The sequence below is a fragment of the Rhinolophus sinicus genome, chromosome 14 (assembly GCF_057876585.1).
Source record: "Rhinolophus sinicus isolate RSI-liver-muscle chromosome 14, RSI-T2T, whole genome shotgun sequence".
Taxonomy (NCBI): domain Eukaryota; kingdom Metazoa; phylum Chordata; class Mammalia; order Chiroptera; family Rhinolophidae; genus Rhinolophus; species Rhinolophus sinicus.
Genome location: NC_142514.1, coordinates 109,755,411 through 109,779,073, shown reverse-complemented (window position 1 = coordinate 109,779,073; position 23,663 = coordinate 109,755,411). Strand labels below are relative to the sequence as shown.

General features: G+C 36.2%; 1 protein-coding gene across 4 annotated transcripts in view; it reads right to left on the bottom strand.

The window, feature by feature from the left end:
- The window catches only part of ARHGAP20 (Rho GTPase activating protein 20), a 153,043-nt gene that overhangs the window by 51,860 nt on the left and 77,520 nt on the right, over positions 1 to 23,663 (bottom strand). For all 4 annotated transcript variants that reach the window (XM_019715315.3, XM_019715312.3, XM_074335514.2 and 1 more), the window contains exon 3: positions 12,523 to 12,687. In XM_019715315.3, the coding sequence (XP_019570874.3) occupies positions 12,523 to 12,687 (165 nt within the window). The remainder of the gene's footprint in view (positions 1 to 12,522; positions 12,688 to 23,663) is intronic.

Sequence of the window (23,663 nt, the reverse complement as noted above, 5' to 3'; positions counted from 1 at the left end):
CCCATAACTACTTTGCAACAATTTGTACTTCTTAATCCCTTCCCCTTTTTCACTCACTCCCCAACCCTGCTCCCATCTTGCAACCATCAAACTGTTGTCTGTATTTATGAGTTTGTTTCAGTTTTGTTTATGTTTGTTTTGTTCTTTAGATTCCATGTATAAGCAAAATCATACTGCATCTGTCTTTCTCTGTCTGACATACTCCACTCAGCACAATACTCTCCACGTCCATCCACGCTGTTGCAGATGGCAAGAACCCATTCCCATTCATGGCTGAGTAATATTCCACTCTCTGTATGTGCCATCTCTTCTTTATTCATTCATCCATTGACAGACACTGAGGCAGCCTCCACATCTTGGCCACTGTAAACAATGTTGCAGTGAACAAATAGATGCACACATCCACTCAAAGAACCATTTTGGATTTCTTTGGATAAATAGCCAGAAGTGGGATTACTGGATCCTTCTGTCTCTTGTTATAACTTTTGTTTTAAAGTGTATTTGGTCTGATGTAAGTATTAATACCCCAGCTTTTTTTTGTTTGCTTGTTTTTGTTGTTGTTTTTTTGTTGATATTTTCATGAAATATCTTTTCCCAATCCCTTTACTTTCAGTCTGTGTGTGTCTTTCAATCTGAAGTGAGTCTCTTGTAGGCAGTATATGTAAGTCTTGTTTTCTTATCCATTCAGCCACTGTATATCTTTTGAATGGAACATTTAATTTATTTATATTCAAAGTAATTGTTGATAAATATGTAGTTATTGCCATCTTATTATTCATATTTTTTCATTTCTTTTCTTCTTTTACTTAAAAAAGTCCCTCTAACATTCCTTGTAATAAAGGCTTGATGCTGATGAACTCCTTTAGATTTTTTTTTTTTTGGTCTGGGAAGCTTTTTATCTGTCCTTCAATTCTAAATGACAGCTTCTCTGGGTAGAATAATCTTGGCTGTGGGCCCTTGCTTTTTATCACTTTATTTCATGCCAATCCCTCCTGGCCTGCAAAGTTTCTGTTGAGAAATCAGCTGATTGTCTTATGGGAGTTCCCTTGTAGGTAACTAACTGCTTTTCTTCTTGCTGCTTTTAAGATTCTTTACTTGATTTTAACCTTTGGCATTTTAGTTTTGACATATCTTTGGTGGGCATCCTTGGGTTCATCTAGTTTGGGAATCTTTCCGTTTCTGGGCTTGTATGTCTACTTCCTTCACCAGGTTAAGGAAGTTTTCTGTTATTATTTCTTCAAATGGGTTTTCAATTTGTTGCTATCTCTCTTCTTCTGGTGCCCCTGTGACGCAAATGCTGTTATGCTTGCTGTTCTGATTGGGTGTGTTCTGTTACCTTAACTTCTAAAACACTGTTTTAATCTTCTGTTTCATCTAATCTACTATTGATTCCCTCTAATGTATTCTTCATTTCAGTTATTGTATTCTTTATTTCTAACTGGTTCTATTTTGTGTTTTCTCTCTTCATTTTTATGTTTCCTGTCTTTTTGTTGAAGTTCTCCCTGAGATCATTGAGCATCCTTATAACCAGTGTTTGGAACTCTGCATCTGGTAGATTGCTTGTCTCCTTTTGTTTACTTCTTTTTCTGGAGCTTTGTTCTGTTCTTTCATTTTGAACATGCTTCTTTGTCTCCCCATTTTGGCTGTCTGTGCTTGTTTCTATGGATTAGGTAGGAATGCTTTGTCTCTCGGTCTTAGTAGAGTGGATTTATATAATAGGTGTCCTGTGGGGCTCAGTACGCAGTCTCCTTGTCACCTGACCTGGGCACTCCAACTGTGTTCTTTATATGGGTTATGTGTGCCCTCCTGATGTAGTTGAGACTTGGTTGCTGTCTGTATGTTAATAGGAGGGATTAACCTTCAGACTGACAGGTTGTGAGGACTGGTGTGACTCCAGTGGAGACGTTTTTGGGCAGGGGTTGACTCTACAGAGCAGGATCTGCTTTAGCAGGGCTCTAGTTCTTGCCCAGTCTGCCCTTTTGCTGTGTTGTCCTTAGACTGGGTGATGCTTTGGCTGGATCTGAAGCTGCCCATGAGCATGCCAGCTCCGGGGCCTCCTGGGAGGAGATCTGCTAAATGCCAAGTTCAGCCCTACCCTGTGCCCTGCCTGGGGCCATCTGGCCTGAGCCACAATGCAATCTGCAGAAGGCTGTGGCCTATGCTAGGCTGGGAGGTGCCTCGAGAGGCCAAGCTGCAAACTGAGGCTAGCTGCTGCTAGTGCCAGGCTTGGGGCTGCTCAGTAAATGGTACGGGACATGCTGAAGCCAGATGCTGCCTGTCTGGGTTCTGTGAATCTTTGAGAGATTTTAGGAAGGTCCGAAGCATGAGCCGTATAGGCTATTCGTATGGAAAAGCCACTGGAAGAGGCTTGGGTGTGTCTGCAAGTTGGGTGGGGTGGGCTTTCAGGGAACTACCAGGGCGGGGCCAACAAACATTGTTAGTGAGGTTGATGAAGACTCAGATATGGTGGACACCTGTGTTTGCACACTGGGAGGGTGAGGTCTCAACAAAGAAACAATGGATTCTGCCAGCACTTCTGTCTGGGAGAAAGCTGCCCTTGAAGTCAGACAATTCAGGTTCTTCCTGTATGTCCCTGGACCCTTTTGAGTTCCTGCTGCTGGAGCTCAACAAAGAAACAATGGATTCTGCCAGCACTTCTGTCTGGGAGAAAGCTGCCCCTTTAGCCCTCTCCCTGAAGTCAGACAATTCAGGTTCTTCCTGTATGTCCCTGGACCCTTTTGAGTTCCTGCTGCTGGAGCTCAAAATGGTTGAGTCTTACAGGGAGTATGTCTGTGTTCGGTCCATTTAAGAGAGTCTGGGACTGCAGTCGCCCTCTATTTCTTTTAACCACAATTGCTGCTGGTTTTCAGAGCCAGAAGCTGTGGGGACTTCTCTTCACAGCACTAGATCCCTGGGCTGGGAAACCTGGTGTGGGTCTAGGATCTCTCCCTCCTCTGTGGGGGGACCTCCACAGCTGAGCTATCCCTCTCAGTTTTTAATGGTCACACGTGGGTGGGGGATCATTCTATTCTGCATCTCTGCCCCTCCTACCAGTCTTGAGGTGGCTTCTTCTGTATGAGGTCTGACAATTAAGTTCATGAACTCATCCTAGAAAAAGTGCTACATACCTCTTTGCTGAATATCACTATGGTCACCTTCAAAGTACACCCCTTGGGAAGTTATGCACCAAAGCCAATGCCTAGTCCACCCTTAAAAGCAATTTTGGAACTCTTTCTGGAATAGCCATCAGAGCTGTCATTGTATTACCCTTGATGTCCTGAATGTCATCAAAATGTCTTCCTCTCCATATTTTCTTTATCTTTGGGCAAAAAAGAAGTCATTGAGGGCCAGATCAGGTGAGCAGGGAGGGTGTTCCAATACAGTTATTTGTTTACTGGCTAAAACTCCCTCGCAGACAGTGCTGTGTAAGCTGGTGCACTGTTGTGATGCAAGAGCCATGAATTGTTGGCGAAAAGTTCAGGTCATTTAACTTTTCTACACAGCCTTTTCAGCACTTTCAAATAGTACATTGGTTAACTGTTTGACTAGTGGTACAAATTCATAATGAATAATCCCTCTGATATCAAAAAAGGTTAGCAACATCGTTGCAACAAGTTCACAAACTTAATTATCAGACCTCGTGTGTCCTTAGTTATAGGACTTCTGTTCAGCTAGACTTCAGGAGACTCCCAATAATGGTTATTCTGTAGTTTAGTTGTAATTTTGATTTGGTTGTGAAAGGAGGCAACCACAGCATTTATCTACTCCACATTTATCTACTCAGCATTTATCTACTTTCCAGGATATCCCAACTGGAAATCCTCCAAAAAGACCATTAAATTATTTGGTGCTTTAGCACTCATGCCTACATTTATAGCAAATAGCCATAAACTGGCTACTTTATTTTCTATATGTTGAGCATTGAATTTGGATCAAAATCCTAATTTTAAATTTACTGGTGATATAAACAATAATTTCATTTACTATTTATAATTTGCTTACCTCCAAAACGTTTGAGTGACCAAAGGAGAGATTAAAAATATACACTATTTATTGAAATATTTATAAGATTTTCACCTTAACAGAGTTAGATGCACTAAAAATATAACCTGGAATTAATTAGAGGAATTTACAATGAATTTCTAGATTAGTGGTTACAAGATTTTCTAATCTTTAGAGGGACAAATTATTTTAAATTTCCTGTCTTAAGATTTTGTTTGTGCCATTTTGCTTTGTATTCTGGCTAAAATTGAAAAACTACCCTAAAAATAGACCCTAAACTAAACTGAAAAAAATAAAAATGGCTAGGAAATTGTATTTAAGTAGAGTTGACACAATTATTATTTATCTCTGGGGAACCAGAACGTGATCTATTTTAAATTGGCAATGAAATTGTTTTTTAACAATTTCCACCTAATTCCACCTAGAACCTTGATACTGACACCACTATATCTCTTGACCTAATTCACAGGTTTCATGCGCATAGTGAACCTAAGAGTTAAATAGTTAGAAAACAATGTGAAGGATAAAGAGAATGCTCTGGGAAATTTGGGTACCTCCTGTCATTCAGAACCTTTTGTGGACACACTAAAAGCTAAAATGAAAGTAAAGATATTTCATATGGAAGTATTGCTATAACTTCTCATTTAAAGCTAAAACTCTTCATTAGGATTTATAAAATGAAAAAGGATTTCACAGGAACTATACATAAAGGGTAATATAGATTCAAAGCCTTATTTATGTTTCCTGTAGGGCACACTTAATGTAAGTGCAATAAAAAAAGTGCCTGTGGCACAGTGGCTACTTTCTGTATTTCGTTTCAATATTTCTCACCCTATTGTTATGGATCTTTTCATTTTTTTTTAAATGAAACACAAAATTTCAGATAAAATCTTATTTCTTGATGGCAATCAGGTAATGCAAAACTGAAACTACAAATCTTTCGGAAGGAAACAATTGAAGATAAAATCTTTCTTTTTTAAAAATAATTATCTATTTTTTTCAGTTACAGTGGACATTCATCATTATTTTATATTAGTTTTAAGTCTACAGCATAGTGGTTAAACATTTGTAAAATTTGTTCCATGTATTTTTTATCACACCTTATATATGGTATAAGAAGGTGGTCCAGTTTCATTTTTGCATGTATCTGTCTAGTTTTCCCAACATTACGTATTGAATAGAGTGTCTCTACCCTACTGTATATTCTTGCCTCCCTTGCCATAGATTAAATGACCCTATAGGCATGGATTTATTGCTGGGCTTTCTATTCTGTTCCATTGATCTATGTGTCTGTTTTTATGCCAGCATCATGGTGTTTGGATTACTATAGCCTTGTAGTATAGTTTGATATTAGGTATTGTGATACCTACAAGTTTGTTCTTCTTTCTCAAGATTGCTGTGGCTATTCTTTCCTTCCTCCTATTCTCTTTGGGCTTTCTTTTCTGTTCTTTTTCTGGTGCTTTTAGGTGTAAGGTTAGATTGTTAATTTGTGTTTTCTCTTGTTTCTTGAAGTAGATCTGCACTGCTATGAATTTCCCTTTTAGGACTGCTTTCGCTGTGTCCCATAAATTTTGGGTTGTTGGGTTTTCATGTTCACTTGACTCAAGGTATCTTTGATTTCTTCCTTGATCTCTTTGCTGACCCATTCATTATTTAGTAGCATGTTATGTAGCCTTCATGTGTTTGTGTGTTTTCAGTTTTTCCCCCTCATAATTGATTTCTAATTTTATACCATTTTCATCAGAGAAGACTCTTGTTATGATTTCAATCTTCTTAAATTTACTGAGACTTGTTTTGTGGCTTAACGTGTCTATCGTGGAAAATATTCAATGTGCACTTGAAAAATATGTACATATTTCTGCTGCTTCACGGTGAAATGCTCCAAAAATATCAATTAAATCCATCTTATCTAGTGTGTCATTTAAGGCTGCTAGTTCCTTGTTGATTTTCTGTCTGAAAGATCTTTCCACTGGGGTCAATGGGGAGTTAAAATCCCCTACTATGATTATATTTCTGCTGATCTCTGCCTTTATGTCTGTTAATATTTGTTTTATATATTTAGGTTCTCCTATATTGCATGCATAAATGTTTACAAGGGTTATATCCTATTCTTGGATTGATCCCTTTATTAGTATATAATATCCCTGTCTTTCTCTTATTATAGTCTTTGCTTTAAAGTATTTTGTCTGATATAAGTATTGCTATCCCAGATTTTTTGTTTTTCAGTTTCATTCACATGAAATATACTTTTACATCCCTTTACTTTCAGTCTGTGTGTCTTTCAATTTGAAGTGGGTCTCTTGTAGACAGCATATGTATGGGTCTTGTTTTCTTATCCAGTCGGCTATCCTATGTCTTTTGAATGCAGCATTTAATCCATGTATATTTAAAGTAATTATTGTTGTTATTGCAATTTTATTATTCATATTTTTAATCTTTTTTTTCTTCTTGTTAAAGAAGTCCCTCTAACATTTCTTGTAATACTGGTTGGGATGTGATGAATTCTTTTACTTTATTATTATTATTATTATTATTATTATTATTATTATTATTTTGTCTGGGAAGCTCTTTATCTGTCCTTTGATTCAAAATGGTAGTTTTGCTGGGTTCAATCTTGGTTGTAGATCTTTGCTTTTTATCACTTTGAATATTTTGCGCCAATCTCTTCTGGTCTGCAAAGTTACTGTTCAGAAATCAGTTGACAGTCTTATGGCAGTTCCCTTGTAGTTAACAGACTGCTTTTCTCTTGATGTTTTAGGATTCTCTCTTTGTCTTTAACATTTGTCATTTTAATTATGATGCGTGTTGGTATGGGCTTGTTTGGGTTCATCTGATTTGGGACCCTCTGCATTTCCTGGGCTTGTATATCTATTTCCTTTACCAGTTTAGAAAAGTTTTCCATCATTATTTCTTCAAATAGATGTTCAATTCCTTGCTCTTTCTCTTCTCCTTCTGGATGTGAAAGTTGTAATGCTTAATGTTTTCCCAGAAGTTCCTTAAAGTATCTTTTTTTATTTTTCTTGCTGTTCCAATTGGGTGATTTCTGCTACTTTGTTTTCCAAATTGCTGATTCGAGCCTCTGCTTCATTCAATATGCTGGTGATTGCTTCTAGTGCATTACTCATTTCAGTAATTGTAATCTTTATTTCTGACTGGTTCTTTTTTTAATGCTTTGTATTCCTTTTTTTTAATGCTTGCTATCTCTTTGTTGAAGTTCTCACTAAGTTTCTTGAGCATCCTTATTAACATTGTTTTGAACTCTGTATCTGATAGATTGTTTGCCTCCATTTCTTTTAATTCTTTTTCTGGAGTTTTCTTCTGTTTTTTCATTTGGGACATACTTCTTTGTTTCCTCATTTTGGCTGCCTCTCTGTGTTTGTTACTATGTATTAGGTAGATCTGCTATATTTCCCAGTGTTGACCAGATGGTCTTATATAGTAGGGGCACAGTTGTACAGTCTCCCTGCTCAGCTGTGCTGGGCACACCAGGATTGTCCCTTGTGTGGGGTTGTGTGTCCTTCTGTTATAGTTGAGCCTTGGTTGCTGTTGGTATGTCAGTGGGTGGAACTGATTCTCAGGCTGACTGGTTGTGGGTTTTTTACATATCCACAGCTTATAGTCTGCTGTGTGGGGAGCTTACTCACTGAGTGGGATTCACTCCAGCAGGCTGTGGTGCCTGCTGAGACTGCTCTTTGGGTGTGCCACTTGCAGGGCTGATTGGGTGGTGTTCTGCTGTGGTCTGAAGCTGACCGCCAGGTATGTTGGTCCCAGGACCTCTTGGGAGCGGCACTGGTGCAGGCCCAGGTCAGTCACTGCCTGTGATTGACAGAGGACTACCTAGTATTAGCTACCATGCTATCTGTGGTTGGTCACTCCCTATGCTGGACCTGGAGGCACGTGGGAGTGTCCACACTGCAAATTGAGGATGGCTGACACCAATATCAGGCCTGGGGTAGATTCACAAAATCCCAGGGTACCCTGAGGCCTGTTGCCACCTGCTGGCTTCCATAAGGCTCAGACACTGATAAAACATCATGTGGTATGTGATTTGGGTGAGGTGGGTCTTAGGGAGTCAGCAGCATGGGGTGAGTGGTGTTTACCAGGTCAATGTAGATTCTGTCATTTGTATCATAATATAAACAATTTCCATTATCATCCGGAATATTACTTTATAAAGATACATATTTTAAAATGCTTTCAAAACATTTTTCGGCCCAGCATTTGAGAATAAAGTATTAAGGGAGTTTTGTATACAGTATCACATTCATATGATAAGTCTATGAATTTACATAATATATATGTGTATATATTTATATTAAAAAAACAAACTTGGCCAGAAGTTAAGTTCGGCCTTATTTTTCATCTCTGCATACCTCCATGTTCCATCTCAAAGGTCTTCGGTTCATTGCCCCCTTCCCCAAATTAACTTAGATCACTCATAGTTTTTAATATTTTCAATAAATGTAGAAAGTACTTAAAATAATCTTTTATGGATTGAATCTCTTAAATAAGCACAGCATTAAATCAATTGATATAAATCTTGTTAAATCATAAAAACATTTAAGTGGACACAAAAAGTTATCTCCAAAGCAGTATATGGAAAAAAATGGTGTACACCTTATGTGAGAAAGGAACATACAAAATAAAAAGTCAGCTAAAGAAGTAGATGATAGGCACAAATTTTGCCAATATGTCTAAAAAAGCAATTTTCTAGTTAGAAAGAAACTGTCTTTATATAAAAGTTTTTTGGCAAATCATTATATAGTTACATAAAACCACTTAGACATTAGAAATAGTCACAACAATAAATCACTTCAGGTAAGAAAACAAAAGTCACTCTAAATATATTATCCTAATTGTTGAGGAAAAAAAATCCAAAAAAGTGAAGGGAAATACTTTCTTTCATAAAAACTGGATACGTGTTAAAGTAAATAGTTTTTACGATCCTAAAGTACAGAAAATGTATTATTATAATAAGTATTTTTATAGCTTGCTTATCTACCTCTAGGCTGAGCACAAAACTATGCACATAATATGTACAATGTGGAACAGTAGAAAGGGTTAGCCACTGAAAGTAAGGTTAAGATTAAAACCCTGGCTTGGCCATTTCCTAGTACATGACGTTGGACAAACCTCCCCGAGTCTCAGTGTTCATTATCTAAAACAACTCTTGTCTTAGGGGATTGTTAAGAAAATTAACACCTTTGTGATTCTCTTACTATAATATCTAGCATACAGGACCCATCCAATACATTTTAAATAAAGGAATGGTAACTAATGTACATTTAAAAAAATAATGATTTGTTCCTCTATCAATAGCCTCTATCAATAGAATAGAACTTCAAATGGACTTAATGCAAAGGCTTGGGTGGAGAGACTTTTCTTTCTCTATACTCCTCTAACATAATCTCCCCTTCCAAAACTATATTTGTAGGTATTACCTTTGTTCAAAACACATTCTCGGCTCTGTTGATTTCTAGTTTCATGCCATTGTGGATTGAAAAGATATTTGGCAAGATATCAATCTTATTAATTTTGTTAAGACCTGAGATTTCACCTCACACCTGTTAGGATGGCTATTATTTAAAAAAGAAAACCCAAACCAAGAACAAACAACATGGCCAAAAAGATAAGTGTTAGTGAAAATGTAGAGAAATTGGAAACTTGTATACTGTTGGTGGAAATGCAAAATGGTGCAGCTACTATGGAAAACAGTATGGAAATTCCTTTAAAAAATAAAAATACAACTGTCACATGATCCAGCAATCCCACTCCTAGCTATGTATCAAAGGATTCAAATTAGGATCTTGAAGCGATATTAGCACTCTCATGTTCAATGCAGCAGTAGTTACAACGGCTAACATGTGGGAAAAACCTAAATATACATCAATGGATAAATAGGTAAAAAAGTGTGGTATATACATACAGTGGATTATTATTTAGCTTTAAAAAACAAAGAAGCCATGAAATACGGGACAACACAGATGAACTTGAAGGGCATTATGCTAAATGAAATAACCAGTCACTGAAGGACAAATACTGCATGACTCCACTTATATGAGGCATCTAAAATAGTCGAACTCATAGAATCAAAGTCAAATGTTGATTTCCAAGGGCTGGGGGGAGGAGGAAAATGGAGAGTTGCTAATTAATGAACATTAATTTTCAGTTGTGCAAGGTAAATAAATTCTAGGGATCTGCTGTACAACATTGTGCCTATTAGTTAACAATACTGTACTGTAGAATTAAAATTTTGTTAGATGGTAGATCTCATGTTAAGTGTTCTTACCAAAATAAAGGAAAACAAGACGTCTTTCCTAAAAAAACAAAACAAAATAAAACAAAACAAAAAACCCAACACATTCTGAAACAATTTTCTTTATCTTCGCTTGTAACTTAAAAGAAAAGTATCAACAGTTCACTAAGCATTCTATGTTATTTCTTATCAGATGAGTATTTAGTTAAATCCTTTTAGTTATCACAAAAGAAAGACTGATTTAATGGTTAAAAAGAAACTAAATGGTTGAGGACTCTCCTATGAAATCCATAAGAGGTAAGTAATAGAGACAGCAGGTCACGTATCAGTTAAAAGCATGGATTTCAAAATATGATAGATCTAGGTTTAAATGTGACCTCAACTAATTACTAATTTTGTGATCTTGAGGAAGTCACTTAACTTCTCTGCGTATCAATTTCCTTTGTAAAAACGAGAAAAATAATATCTTATCTACCTGATAGAACAGTTACAAGAGTTACAGTCTCTAGAAAAATACCTAACATACAATAAGATCCCAATAAATGTGAGGTCTCTATTGTTATTAATACCACTCAGATTAAATATAGTGTTTTGCAAAATTAGTATTTAGCCATGACCATGTCTTATTTACAATATGGCATGTAGCTGTGAGATTGTGGATAGTAGAAAAAAAAAATGTTTACAATTCTCTAGTGACTAAAAATCTCTTTGATGAGATTAGACTGTTAAAATAAAAGTGATCTTTTATGATGTTTCATAAACAATGAGAATGGGGGATGGAGCAAGTAGCAACCACCATGTTCTAGGCTGCGTATTAATTGCACTGACATTCAATGTTGAGTGGTAAGTGACTTATTTTGGTTACCTCTGAAGTATATTCAAAATATGTCTGTATCCTTCATTAAACTGCCATTTCCCAGGCCCTTATTGTCTCTCATCAGGACTCCTACAATAACCTCCTATCCAGTCTTCTTGCTTCTATTCTTGCCTACCCTCTAATCCATTAGCTATCATACACAGAACAATATTTATAGACATGAACCACAATATGATGCTCCCTTAACTAAAACTGGAATAAAATCCAAACTCCTTATCATAGCCTTTGTGGTCCCTAGCCTCCAGGAGGCCTCCAGTGGTTCCTGCTTCCTGGGATTCACACCCTTATGTAGTTTCCTTCCACATTGTACCAAGGTTGGTCTGTGTGGCCAGTAGCATACGTCAGAGATGATGGTATGCCACTTCCAAAAATAGGTTATAAAAGACTGCAGCTTCTATTTTGGGTATTCTCTCCCTTGCCTATTCTCTTCCTCACTTTCTTGGATCTTTTTGTCTGAAGGAAGCGATATGTTTTTATGAGCAGCCCTGTGGAGAGACCCAGGTGGAGAACTACAGCCTTAGGCCAACAGCCAGTGAGGAACTGAGGCCTGCCAGCATTCACATGAATGAACTGGAAGTGGATTCTCCAGCTCCAGTAGAGCTTTGAGATGGCTATAACCCTGGTCGACAGATGGCTACAACTTCATGAGGATACTTGAGCCACAGCTACCAGCTAAGCCACTCCCAAATTCCTGACTCAGAGAAACTGTATGAGATGTTGGTAGTTATAAATTGTTAAGTTTAGGGGTAATTTGTTATATGGCAATAGATTATACAGCCTACAACCTGATCATTGTGTATTTCTCCAGTCTCAATTCATATTACTCTCCTGCTGCTCATTATGCTCCAGTTACACACAGAGGCCTTCTTTTAACTCCTCCAAAAAGCCAAGCTGTCCCCACCACCTTCGTACCTGGTGTTCCCTCTGCCTAGAACGCTCATCCTCCTAATGTCTGAATGGCTGGTTGCTTTTCATCCTTCATTGATCTTTTTCTCGCCTGACTACACCTACCTAACATATATCCCATATTTTACTTTATCCAACACCCTATTTTCTTTATAGCACTAATCACAATCGGTAACTTCCCCCTTCCCACATTAGAATGAAATCACCAAGAAACAGGGACCATACCAATCACATTCTTCATTGTATTCTCCATATTTATTCAGAGCATGGCACAGAGTGAGACCTAAATGAACACTTGTTGAATGAATGAACAATTGAAACATTTTTTTTGCGAAAACAAACAAACATAGAACTCACTTCAGATATATCGGGTGGTGGCGGAGGCTAGACATTCTTAAAATAGCATTGAATAGAAAGGTTATCTTTGTTAGCGGAAGTGAACTTTTCTAATGATAACAAGGAGAGAGGACAGTCTACTTACTTGATTTTGGCCACAACAAACAGATCATTGAACAGGAAAAGATGTCGCTCCTGCCTCTGCAGGCCTCTTTTGAGTTCTACCCGGCCATCAATTAGCAGAGTCCTATTGGAGCACACAAATGATGACAGAAATGCACATGTGTCCATGCTAGCAGAAGGACTTTCCCTGCAACAGATCAAAACCACAGATCTTTAGTTAAATGATCAAATATAGGATTGAGTATCTATAAAAGTATAGCTTACAGTTGGTCAAAAAATATAAAACTATAATTTTTTTTATTAGTTTCACGTGTACAAAACAACATAGTGATCAGACATTTATATACCTCACAAAGTGATAATCCCAATAAGCCTATTACCCATCTGACACTGTACTTAGTTAATACATTATTGACCATATTCCCTATGCTGTACGTTACATGCTGTGAATACATATATAACCAGACACTTCTGATTACGGCAAACTACTTCTTGAGCAACATTAACCAAAGTTATATATATCAGGGGTACCAAAAGTGGACACTTTGGTTAACGTTGCTCAAGCAGTAGTTCACCGTAATCAGAATTGTCTGGTTACTGATGGCAACCACTTTGAGCACCTCTTGTAATTGCAGAAGTCAAACATGACTTGTATTCATCTTTTGTTATTGGTACATATTGAGTATTACAATTTTAATATAGTTTTCCTTTCTTAAAATGTGTATACATTTTTTGGCACCCCATATATATTTAAAATTATAATTGACAATATTATTTTATAATAGTTTCAGGTGTACAATGCAATGGTTGGGCATTTTTTATAATTTAACAAGTGATTCCCCCAATAAGTCTAGTACCCATCTGACACCATAGTTTTTACATTACTGACTATATTCCCCATACTGTATTTCACATCCCTTGACTATTTTGTGACTACCAATTTTGTACTTTCCAATCCCTTCACCTTTCTCACCCATTTCCCAACTCCTTTCCCCTCCCCCATCTAGCAACCATCAGTTTGTTCTCTGTATATGTGAGTCTTATTTCTGTTTTGTTTGTTCTACCCGAACAGAATCTGTTCTTTAGATTCCACATATAAGCAAGACCATATGGTATTTGTCTTTCTCAGTCTGACTTATTTCACTTGGCATATCTCCTAGGTCCATCTATGTTGTTGCAAATGGTAAGATTTCATTCTTTTTTATGGCAGAGTAATACTCAATTGTATAAATGTCCACAATTTCTTTATCCAATTGTCTGTTGATGGGCATTTCGGTTGTTTTCTTATCTTGGCTATTGTGAATAACGTTGCAGTAAACATAGGGATGCATACATTTTTCTGAATAATTGTTTTGGATTGTTTTGGATTTCTTTGGATAAATATCCAAGAGTGGAACTGCTGTGTCATAAGGTAGTTCTATTTTTAATTTTCTGAGGAACCTCTATACTGTTTTCCATAGTGGCTGCACCAGTTTGCAATCCCACCAACAGGTCACAAGTATTCCCTTTTCTCCACATCCTCGTCAGCACTTGTTGGTTGTTGATTTATTGATGATAGCCATTCTGACAGGAGTGAAGTGGTATTTCATTGTGGTTTTTATTTGTATTTCTCTGATGATTAGTGATGTTCAGCATCTTTTCATATGTCTATTAGCCATCTGAATGCCCTCTTTGGAGAAATGTCTGTTTAGGTCCTCTGCCAATTTGTAACCGCATTGTTTATTTTTTGGTGTTGAGTAGTATGAGTTTTTTTGTCACTAATTTTGAAAATTAATCCCTTTTCAGATGTATCAGATGTATCATCTTCTTCTATTCTGTATGATGTCTTTTTGTTTTGTTGATGGTTTCCTTTGCTGTGCAAAACCTTTTTAGCTTGATATAGTCCCATTTGTTTATTTTTTCTTTTGTTTCCCTTGTCTGAGGAGATATATCAGTAAACTGTTACTATGGTAATGTCTAAGAGTTTACTTTCTATATTGTCTTCTAGAAGTTCTATGGTTTTGGGTTTTACATTTAAGTCTTTAATCCATTTTGAGTTTATTCTTATATATATGGAGTAAGAAGTTGGTCCAGTTTCAGTTTTTGGCACATATCTGTCTAGCTTTCCCAGCACCATTTATTGAATAAACTGTATTTATCCCAATGTATATTCTTGCTTCCTTTGTCATAGATTAACTGACCACATAGGCTTCGATTTATTTCTTCGCTCTCTATTCTGTTCCATTGATCTATGTGTCTGTTTTTATGTCAATACCATGCTGTTTGATTACTATGGCCTTATAGTATAGTTTGATATCAAGTAGTGTGATACCTCCACTTTGTTTTTTTTTCTCATGATTGCCATGTCTATTTGGGGTTGTTTATGGTTCCATGTAAATTTTAGGATTATCTGTTCTACTTTTGTTAAAAATGCCATTGGTATTTTGATAGGAATTGCATTGAATCTATAGATTGCTTTGGGTAGAATGGACATTTTAACCATATTACTTCTTCCTATCCATGAGCATGGAATATCTTTTAATTTATTTGTATCTTCTTTAATTTCTCTTTTCAATGTCTCATAATTTTCTAAGTACAGGTCTTTTACTTCCTTAGTTAAATTTATTCCTAGATATTTCATTTATTTTTGATGCAATTGTAAATGGGATTGTTTTCTTAATTTCTCTAACAGTTCATTATTAGTGTATAAAAATGTAACCAATTTCTGAATATTAATTTTGTATCCTACTTTGCTAATTTCATTTATGAGTTCTAATAGCTTTTTATGTGGAAACTTTAGGGTTCTCTCTACATAGTACTATGTCATCTGCAAATAATGACAGTTTTACTTCTTCCTTTCCAATTTAGATGCCTTTTATTTCTTTTTCTTGTCTGATTGCTGTGACTATACCTTCCAGTACTATGTTGAATAAAAGTGGTGAAAGTGGACATATTTGTCTTGTTCCTGATCTTAAGAAAGCTGTTAGCTTTCCCCCATTGAATATATTACCTGTGGGTTTGTCAGATAAGGGCTTTATTATATTGAGATGTGTTCCCTCTGTTCCCAGTTTGATCAGAGATTTTATCATAAATGGATGTTGATTTTGTCAAACACTTTCTTTGCATCTATTGGTATGATCATATGATTTTTATTTTTCATTTTGTTTATGTGGTGTATCACATTAATTGACTTGTAAATATTGAACCAACCTTGCATACCAGAAATAAATCCCAATTGGTCGTGGTGTATGATCTTTTTAATGTATTGCTGAATTTAGTTTTGTAATATTTTGTTGATAATTTTCACATCTATGTTCCTTAGGGATATTGGCCCATAGTTTTCTTTTCTTTTTGTAATGTCTTTGTCTAGTTTTAGAATCAGCTTAATGGTGGCCTCATAAAATGAGTTTGGGAGCCTTCCCTCCTCTTGAACTTTTTGGAATAGTTTGATAAGAATAGGTGTTAATTCTTTTTTGAGTGTTTGATAAAATTCACCTGTGAAGCCACCTGGTCCAGTATGTTTGTTTGTGGGGAGCTTTTTGATTACTGATTTGATTTTGTTGGTAGTAATCGGTCTGTTCAGATTTCCTGTTTCTTCTTGATTCAGCCTGGGAAGACTGCTTCTAGGAAATTATCCATTTCTTCCAGTTGTCCAATTTGTTGGCATACAGTTGCTTATAGTATTTTCTTAAAATTTTTGTATTTATGTGGTGCCATTGGCACTTTTCTTTCATTGCTGATTTTACTTAATTTGGTCCTCTCTCTTTTATTCTTGATGAGTCTGCTTAAAGGTTTGTCAGTTTCAGCTTCTCAAAAAATCAGCTCTTGGTTTCATTGCTCTTTTATATTGTATTCTTAGAATCTGTTTCATTTATTTCCATTCTGATCTTTACTATTTCATTCCTTGCACTCTCTTTGGGCTTTGTTTGCTGTTCTTTTCCCAATTCTCTTAGGTATAAAGATAAGATTGTTGATTTGAGATTTTTCTTGCTCATTTAGATAGGCCTGCATTGCTGTGAATTTCCGTCCTAGGACTGCTTTTGCTGTGTCCCATAGATTTGGGGTCATTGTGTTTTCATTTTTCTCAATGTATCTTTTGATTTCTTCCTTAATATCATTGTGAACCCATTCATTATTTAGTCGCATGTTATTTAGCCTCCATGTGTTTGTGTTTTCAGTTTTTTTTTCTTGTAAATGATTCTAGTTTCATATCATTGTAGTAGGAGAAGAAATTGATGATTTCAATCTTCTTAAATTTATTGAGACTTGTTTTGTGGCTTAACGTGTCTATCTTGGAAAATGTTCCATATGCACTTGAAAAGAATGTATATTATTTAATTGATAAAAATATCAATTAAATCCACTGGTCTAGTGTGTCATCAGAGGATGCTGTTTCCTTGTTGATTTTCTGTCTGGAAGATCTGTCCAATGATGTCAGTGGGGCGTTAAAGTCCCCTACTATGATTGTGTTACTGTTGATCTCTGCTTTTATGTTGGTCAATATTTGTTTTATATATTTAAGTGCGCCTATGTTGGATGCATAGATATTTACTAGGGTTATGTACTTTTGTTGGACATTATGTAATGTCCTTCTTTGTTTCTTATTATAGTCTTTGTTTTAAAGTCATTTTGTCCGAGATAATTATTCCTACCCTAGCTTTTTTCTCATTTCTATTTGTGTGAAATATCTTTTTCCATCCCTTTACTTTCAGTCTATGTGTGTCTTTAGATCTCAGGTGCGTCTCTTGTAGACAGCATATACATGGGTCTTGTTTTCTTATCTATTCAGCTACCTTATGTTTTTTGATTGGTGCACGTAATCCATTTATATTTAAAGTGATTATTGATAGATATATAGTTACTGCCATTTTATTATTCATATTTTTAATATTCTTTTGTTTGTTTTCTCCTTTCTTCTGCTTAAAGTAGTCCTTTTAGTATTTCTTATAATACTGGCTTGGTGGTAATGTATTCTTTTAGATTTGTTGACTGTGAAGCTCTTTATCTGTCCTTCAATTTTAAATGATAGCCTGGGTAGAAGAGTCTTGGTCATAAGCCTTGTTTTTCATCACTCTGAATAATTCCTGCTACTCCCTTCTGGCTTACAAATCTTCGGTTGAGAAATCAGCTGATAGTCGTATGGGAGCGCCATTGTAAGGAACTAGTTATCTTTCTCTTGCTGCTTTTAGGATACTCAATTTGTCTTTAACATTTGCCATTTTAATTAGAATGTGTCTGGTGTGGGCCTATTTGGGGTAATCTTGCTTGGGACTCGCTGTGCTTCCTGGCCTTGTATGTCTTATTTCCTTCACCAGGTTAGGAAAGTTTTCAGTCACTATTTCTTCAAATACGTTCTCGATCCCTTGCTCCCTCTCTTTTCCTTCTCGTACTCCTATGATGCAAATATTGTTACACTGGACGGTGTTCCAAAGGTCCCTTAAACTATCTTCGTTTTTTTTTTTTTCCATTATTTTTCTTTTTGTTGTTCCAAGTGGGTGTTTCAGCTACCTTGTCTTCTAAATCACTGATTCCATTCTCTGCTTCATCTAATCTAGTGTTGATTCCTTCCAGTGTAGTCTTCATTTCAGTTTTAGTATTCTTTATTTTAACTGGGTCTTTTTTATGGTTTCTATGTCCTTCTTTATGCTTACTATCTCTTTGTTGATGTTCTCACTAAGTTCCTTAAACCTTCTCATAGCCAGTGTTTTAAACTCTGTCTCTGATAGGTTGGTTGCCTCCATTTCTTTTTTTTTTTAATTTATTTTTTAAAATTAAATTTTATTGGGGTGACAATTATTAGTAAAGTTACATAGGTTTCAGTTGTACAATTCTGCAATACATCATCTATATATCTCATTGTGTGTTCACCACCCAGAGTCAGTTCTCCTTCTATCACCATATATTTGATCCCTTTTACCCTCACCTACAACCCCCACCCCTTTACCCTCTGGTAACCCCCTAAACTATTGTCTATGTCTATGAGTTTCTGTTTCTTCATTTGTTTGTCTTGTTCCTTTGTTGTTTTCAGTTTTATATACCACATATCAGTGAAATCATATGGTTCGCTACTTTTTCTGTCTGACTTATTTCGCTTAGCATAATAATCTCAAGATCCATCGATGTTGTTGCAAATGGTACTATTTCATCTTTTCTTACGGCAAAATAGTATTCCATTGTGTATATACACCACAACTTCTTTATCCAATCATCTCTTGAAGGACACTTTGTTTCAGAGTCTTGGCCACTGTATATAAACCTGCAATGAACATCGGAGCACATATATCTTTACAGATCCATGTTTTCAGATTTTTTGGGTAGATACCCAGGGGAAAGATTGCTGGGTCATATGGTAATTCTATTCTTAATTTTTTGAGGAATCTCCACACTGCCTAGCAGCTGCACCAATCTGCATTCCCACAAACAGTGTATGCCTATTTTTTAATTGGATTTTTGTTGTTGTTGTTGAGTTGTATGAGTTTCATATATATTTTGGATATTAGCCCCTTATCAGAGGAGTTGTTTGCAAAAATCTTCTCCCATTCAGTCTGTTGCCTCCTTATTTTGTCGGTGGTATCTTTTGCTGTGCAGAAGATTTTTAGTTTGACATAGTCCCATTCATTTATTTTGCTTTTACTTTCCTTGCCTTTGAAGTCAAATCCATAAAATCCTCTTTGAACCCAAGATCCATAAGTTTAGTACCTAATGTTTTCTTCTATGCAGTTTATTGTTTCAGGTCTTATGTTTAGGTCTTTGATCCATTTTGAATAAATTTTGGTACACGATGACAGCTGTCTAGTTTCATTCTTTTGCACGTTGCTTTCCAATTTCTCAGCACCATTTATTGAAGAGTCTGTCTTTTCTCCATCATATGTTTTTCGCTTCTTTGTCAAAAATTGTCCATATTTATGTGGGCTTATTCTTGCATTCTCAATTATATTCCATTGGTCTGTGTGTCTGGTTTTCTGCCAGGCCCACAGTGTTTTGATTATTGTTGCCTTACAGTACAAGCTGAAGTCAGGGAGTGTGATACCTCCAGCATTGTTCTTTTTTCTTAGGATTGCTTTGGCTATTTAGGATCTTTTGTCATTCCATACAAATCTGATGATTTTTGTTCTATTTCTTTAACAAATGTCATTGCGATTTTGATGGGGATCACATTATATCTGTATATTGTTTTGGTTATAATATGGCCATTTTAACTATGCTGTTTCTTCCAATCCATGAACACAGAAGGTCTTTCCATTTTTCATGTCTTCTTCAATTTCTTTTACAAATGTCTTATGGTTTTCAGTGTATAGGTCTTTCCCATCCTTGGTTAAGTTTATTCCTAGGCATTTTATTCTTTTTTTTTGCAGTTGCAAAATTGATTTTTTAAATTTCTTTTTCTGAGCTATCATGTTAATTTATAGGAATCCAATGGACTTTTGTACGTTGATTTTGTAGTCGGCAACTTGACTGTATTCGCTTATTGTTTCTAATAGCTTTTTCGTGGTCTTTAGGGTTTCTATATATAGCATCATGTCATCTGCAAAAAGTGACAATATCACTTCTTCATTCCCATTGCTCTGGCTAGGACTTCCAGTACTATGTTGAAAAGCAGAGGTGATAGGGGATAGCCCTGTCGTGTTCCTGAACATAGAGCAAAGGGCTTCAGGTTTTTGCCATTAATTATGATGGTTTGTCATATATGGCCTTAATTATGTTAAGGTATTTTCCTTCTTCCCATTTTATTAACTGTTTAACTCATAAATGGATGTTGTATTTTATCAAATGCTTTTTCTGCATCTATTGATATAACCATATAATTTTTGTCCTTTCCTTTGTTTATGTGGTGTATCATACTGATCAATTTGAGTATGTTGAAACTTCCTTGTGCCCCTGGGATGAACCCCACTTGGTCGAGATGTATAATCTTTTTAATGCATTGTTGCATTCGATTTGCTAGAATTTTGTTTAGGATTTTGGCGTCTGTATTCATCAGAGATATTGGTCTGTAGTTTTCTTTTTTTGTGTTATCCTTACCAGGTTTTGGTATCAGGGTAATATTGGCCTCATGAAATGAGTTAGGGAGTGTTGTTTCTTCTTCAATTTTTTGGAAGAGTTTGAGCAGGATTGGTATTAGATCCTCTTTCAAAGTTTGGTAGAATTTACTAGTCAAGGCATCTGGACCTGGACTTTTGCTTTTGGGAAGGTTTTGGATGATTGATTCAATTTCGTTACTGGTGATCGGTCTGTTTAGATTTTCCAGTTCTTCATGGTTCAGCCTAGGAAAGCTATATGTTTCTAAGAATATGTCCATTTCTTCTAGGTTATTGAATTTGGTGGCATATAGTCCTTCACAGTATTCTTGGATGATCCTTTGTATTTCTGTGGCATCCATGGTAACTTCCCCTCTTTCATTTTTGATTTTGTTTATTTGTGTCTTTTCTCTTTTTATCTTAGTGAATCTAGTCAAGGTTTTGTCAAATTTTATTAATCTTTTCAAAGAACCAGTTCTTGTTGCATTAATTTTTCTATTGTCTTTCTGTTCTCTGTTTCATTTAGTTGTGCTTTGATTTTTATTATTTCCTTCATTCTGCTGACTTTGGGTTTCATTTGTTCTTTTTTTAGTTTTTAAAGGTGTAACGTGAGGTTATTTATCTGGGATTTTTCTTCTTTCTTGAGATAGGCCTGTAATGATATAAATTTCCCTCTTATGACTGTTTTCACTGCATGCCAAATTTTTGGTAGGATTTATTTTCATTGTCATTTGTTTCTATGTATCTTTTGATCTCTCCTCTTATTTCTTCTTTGACACAGTTGTTCTTTAAAAGTATGTTGTTTAATCTCCACTTATTTGCGGTTTTTCCTCCTTTCTTTTTGCAGTTGATATCCAATTTCAAAGCCTTGTTTATAGAGATATGCTTGGTATGATTTCAATTTTCTTAAATTTGCTGAGGTTAGTTTTATGTCCCAATATATTGTCTATCCTTGAGAATGTTCCATGTACACTAGAAAAGACTATAGTCTGCTGTTCTAGGATGAAGTGCTCTATAAATGTCAATTATGTCCATTTCATCTAATGTGTCATTTAGGGCTGCTATTTATTTCTTTGTTTATTTTCTGTTTGGATGATCTCTCTGTAGCTGTCAATGATGTATTTAGGTCCCCTACTATGATTGTGTTTTGGTCAATTTCTCCCTTTAGTTCTGTTAGTAGTTGCTTTGTATATTTCAGTGCTCCCTGATAGGGGCCATAAATATTGATGACTGTTATGTCTTCATGTTGTATAGTCCCCTTTATCATTATGAAATGCCCATCTTTGTCTCTTGTTACCATTTTCCATCCTGAAGTCTGTTTCATCTGATATCAGTACAGCTACACCTGATTTTCTCCGATCACCATTTGCTTGTAATGTCAATGTCCACCCTTTCACTTTGAGTCTATGCTTGTCCTTGTAGGTGAAATGTGTCTCTTGGAGGCAGCATATGGTTGGGTTTAGTTCTTTGATCCAATCTGCTACTCTGTGCCTTTTTTATTGGTGAGTTCAGTCCATTTACATTTAGGATGATTACTGATATATGAGGATTTACTATCATTCTGTCTTTGGTTTTCCAGTAGGACTGTGTCTCCATTGTTTCTTTGCCTTTTTGTTTCTGTCTATTATTTCAGTGTGGTGGTATTCTATGAATTTTCCCTCCGTTTCTTCTTTATGTAATATATTTCAGTTCTGGATTTCTTTTTTGAGTGGCTACCATTAAGATTATTAAAAGAAAGTTTCGTATTTAGAGTATTCCATTTTCTTCAGCACGCTTACTTTCTCCATTCCCTTGGGCTGGTTAAGACCTTTACTCTCTTCCCTTTTATGTTTCAGTTGTCATAAATTATCCTTATTTATTCTGTGAGTTGGGTTTCTGCATTACAGTAGCAAGTTGTCTTTTTCCTCCTTTTTAAAAGTGTTTGTTTTTTCTTCTTTACTCTGTATGCTATGTTTAAATGTATAGTGTCCTATATGTTTAGGGTTTGCCATTTCCTGCTTCTATCTGTTTGTAATACTACTCATGGTTTTGTATTCTTTTGCTTTGTTGTCTCAGGTCAAATAACCTCTTTCAGTATTTCTTGTAGTGCAGGTCGTGTGTTAGAAAAGTTTCTCAGCTCTGGAAAGGTCTTTATTTCTCCTTCATATCTAAAGGATATCTTTTCTGGATACATTATTCTTGGCTCATAACTTCTCTCTTTTAATGGTTTGAATATTTGATTCCACTCCCTCTTGTCTTGTATAGTTTATGCTGAAAAATCTGATGATAATCTAATGGGCTTTCTTTTGTAAGTTACCATCTTCTTTTCCCTGCCTGCCTTGAGGATTCTTTCTTTGTCATTGATTTTTGACAGCTTCAATACAATGTGTCTTGGAGAAGGCCTGTTGGGATTGAGGAAATTAGGTGTTCTATTTGTTTCTTGGATTTGTGGACCCATTTCTTTGCACAAGTTTGGGAAGTTCTCGTCGACTATTTGTTTGAATGTACTCTCTGTCCCCTTCTCCCTTTCTTCTCCTTCTGGTATGCCCATTATTCTTATATTGCTCTTTCTGATGTAGTCAAAAAATTATTGTAGAGTTCTTTCATTTCTTTGAACTCTCAAGTCTTCTATGTATTAGGTAGATCTCCTATGTCTCTCAGGCCTTGCTGGTTGGCTTTATATAGTATGTGTCCTGTGTGGTCCAATGGCGTAGTGTCCCTGATCTCCTGTGTGTGTTCCAGGAGTGTCCCTTGTGTGTATTCTGTGGGTGTAGTTGCACCTTGATTCCTTTTGGCACACAGTGGGTGGGAGTGACTCCCAGGTTGACTAGGAGGGGCTGAACCCTTAGAGGGGGATTCACCTAAGTGGGCTCTTGTGCCTGTTGAGACTACCCTTTGGGTGTGCCACTTGTTGGGCTAATCAGGTAGTGATCTGATGTGGTCTAAAGCTGGTCTCTGGATGTGCTGTTTCTGGTGTCTCTTGGGAGGTGCTCCCATGCAGGCCATTTTCAGCCTTGCCTGAGAAATCAGCTGATTTCTCAACAGAGCTACCTGGTAGGAGCTACAAAGCTATATGTGGTTGGTTGCTACCTGTGCTGGAGTTGGAAGCATGTGGAGGTGGCCTCACTGTAAACCGAGGCCAGCTGCCCCCAATATTGTGCCTAGGGCAGTTTAGCAAAAGGCCCAG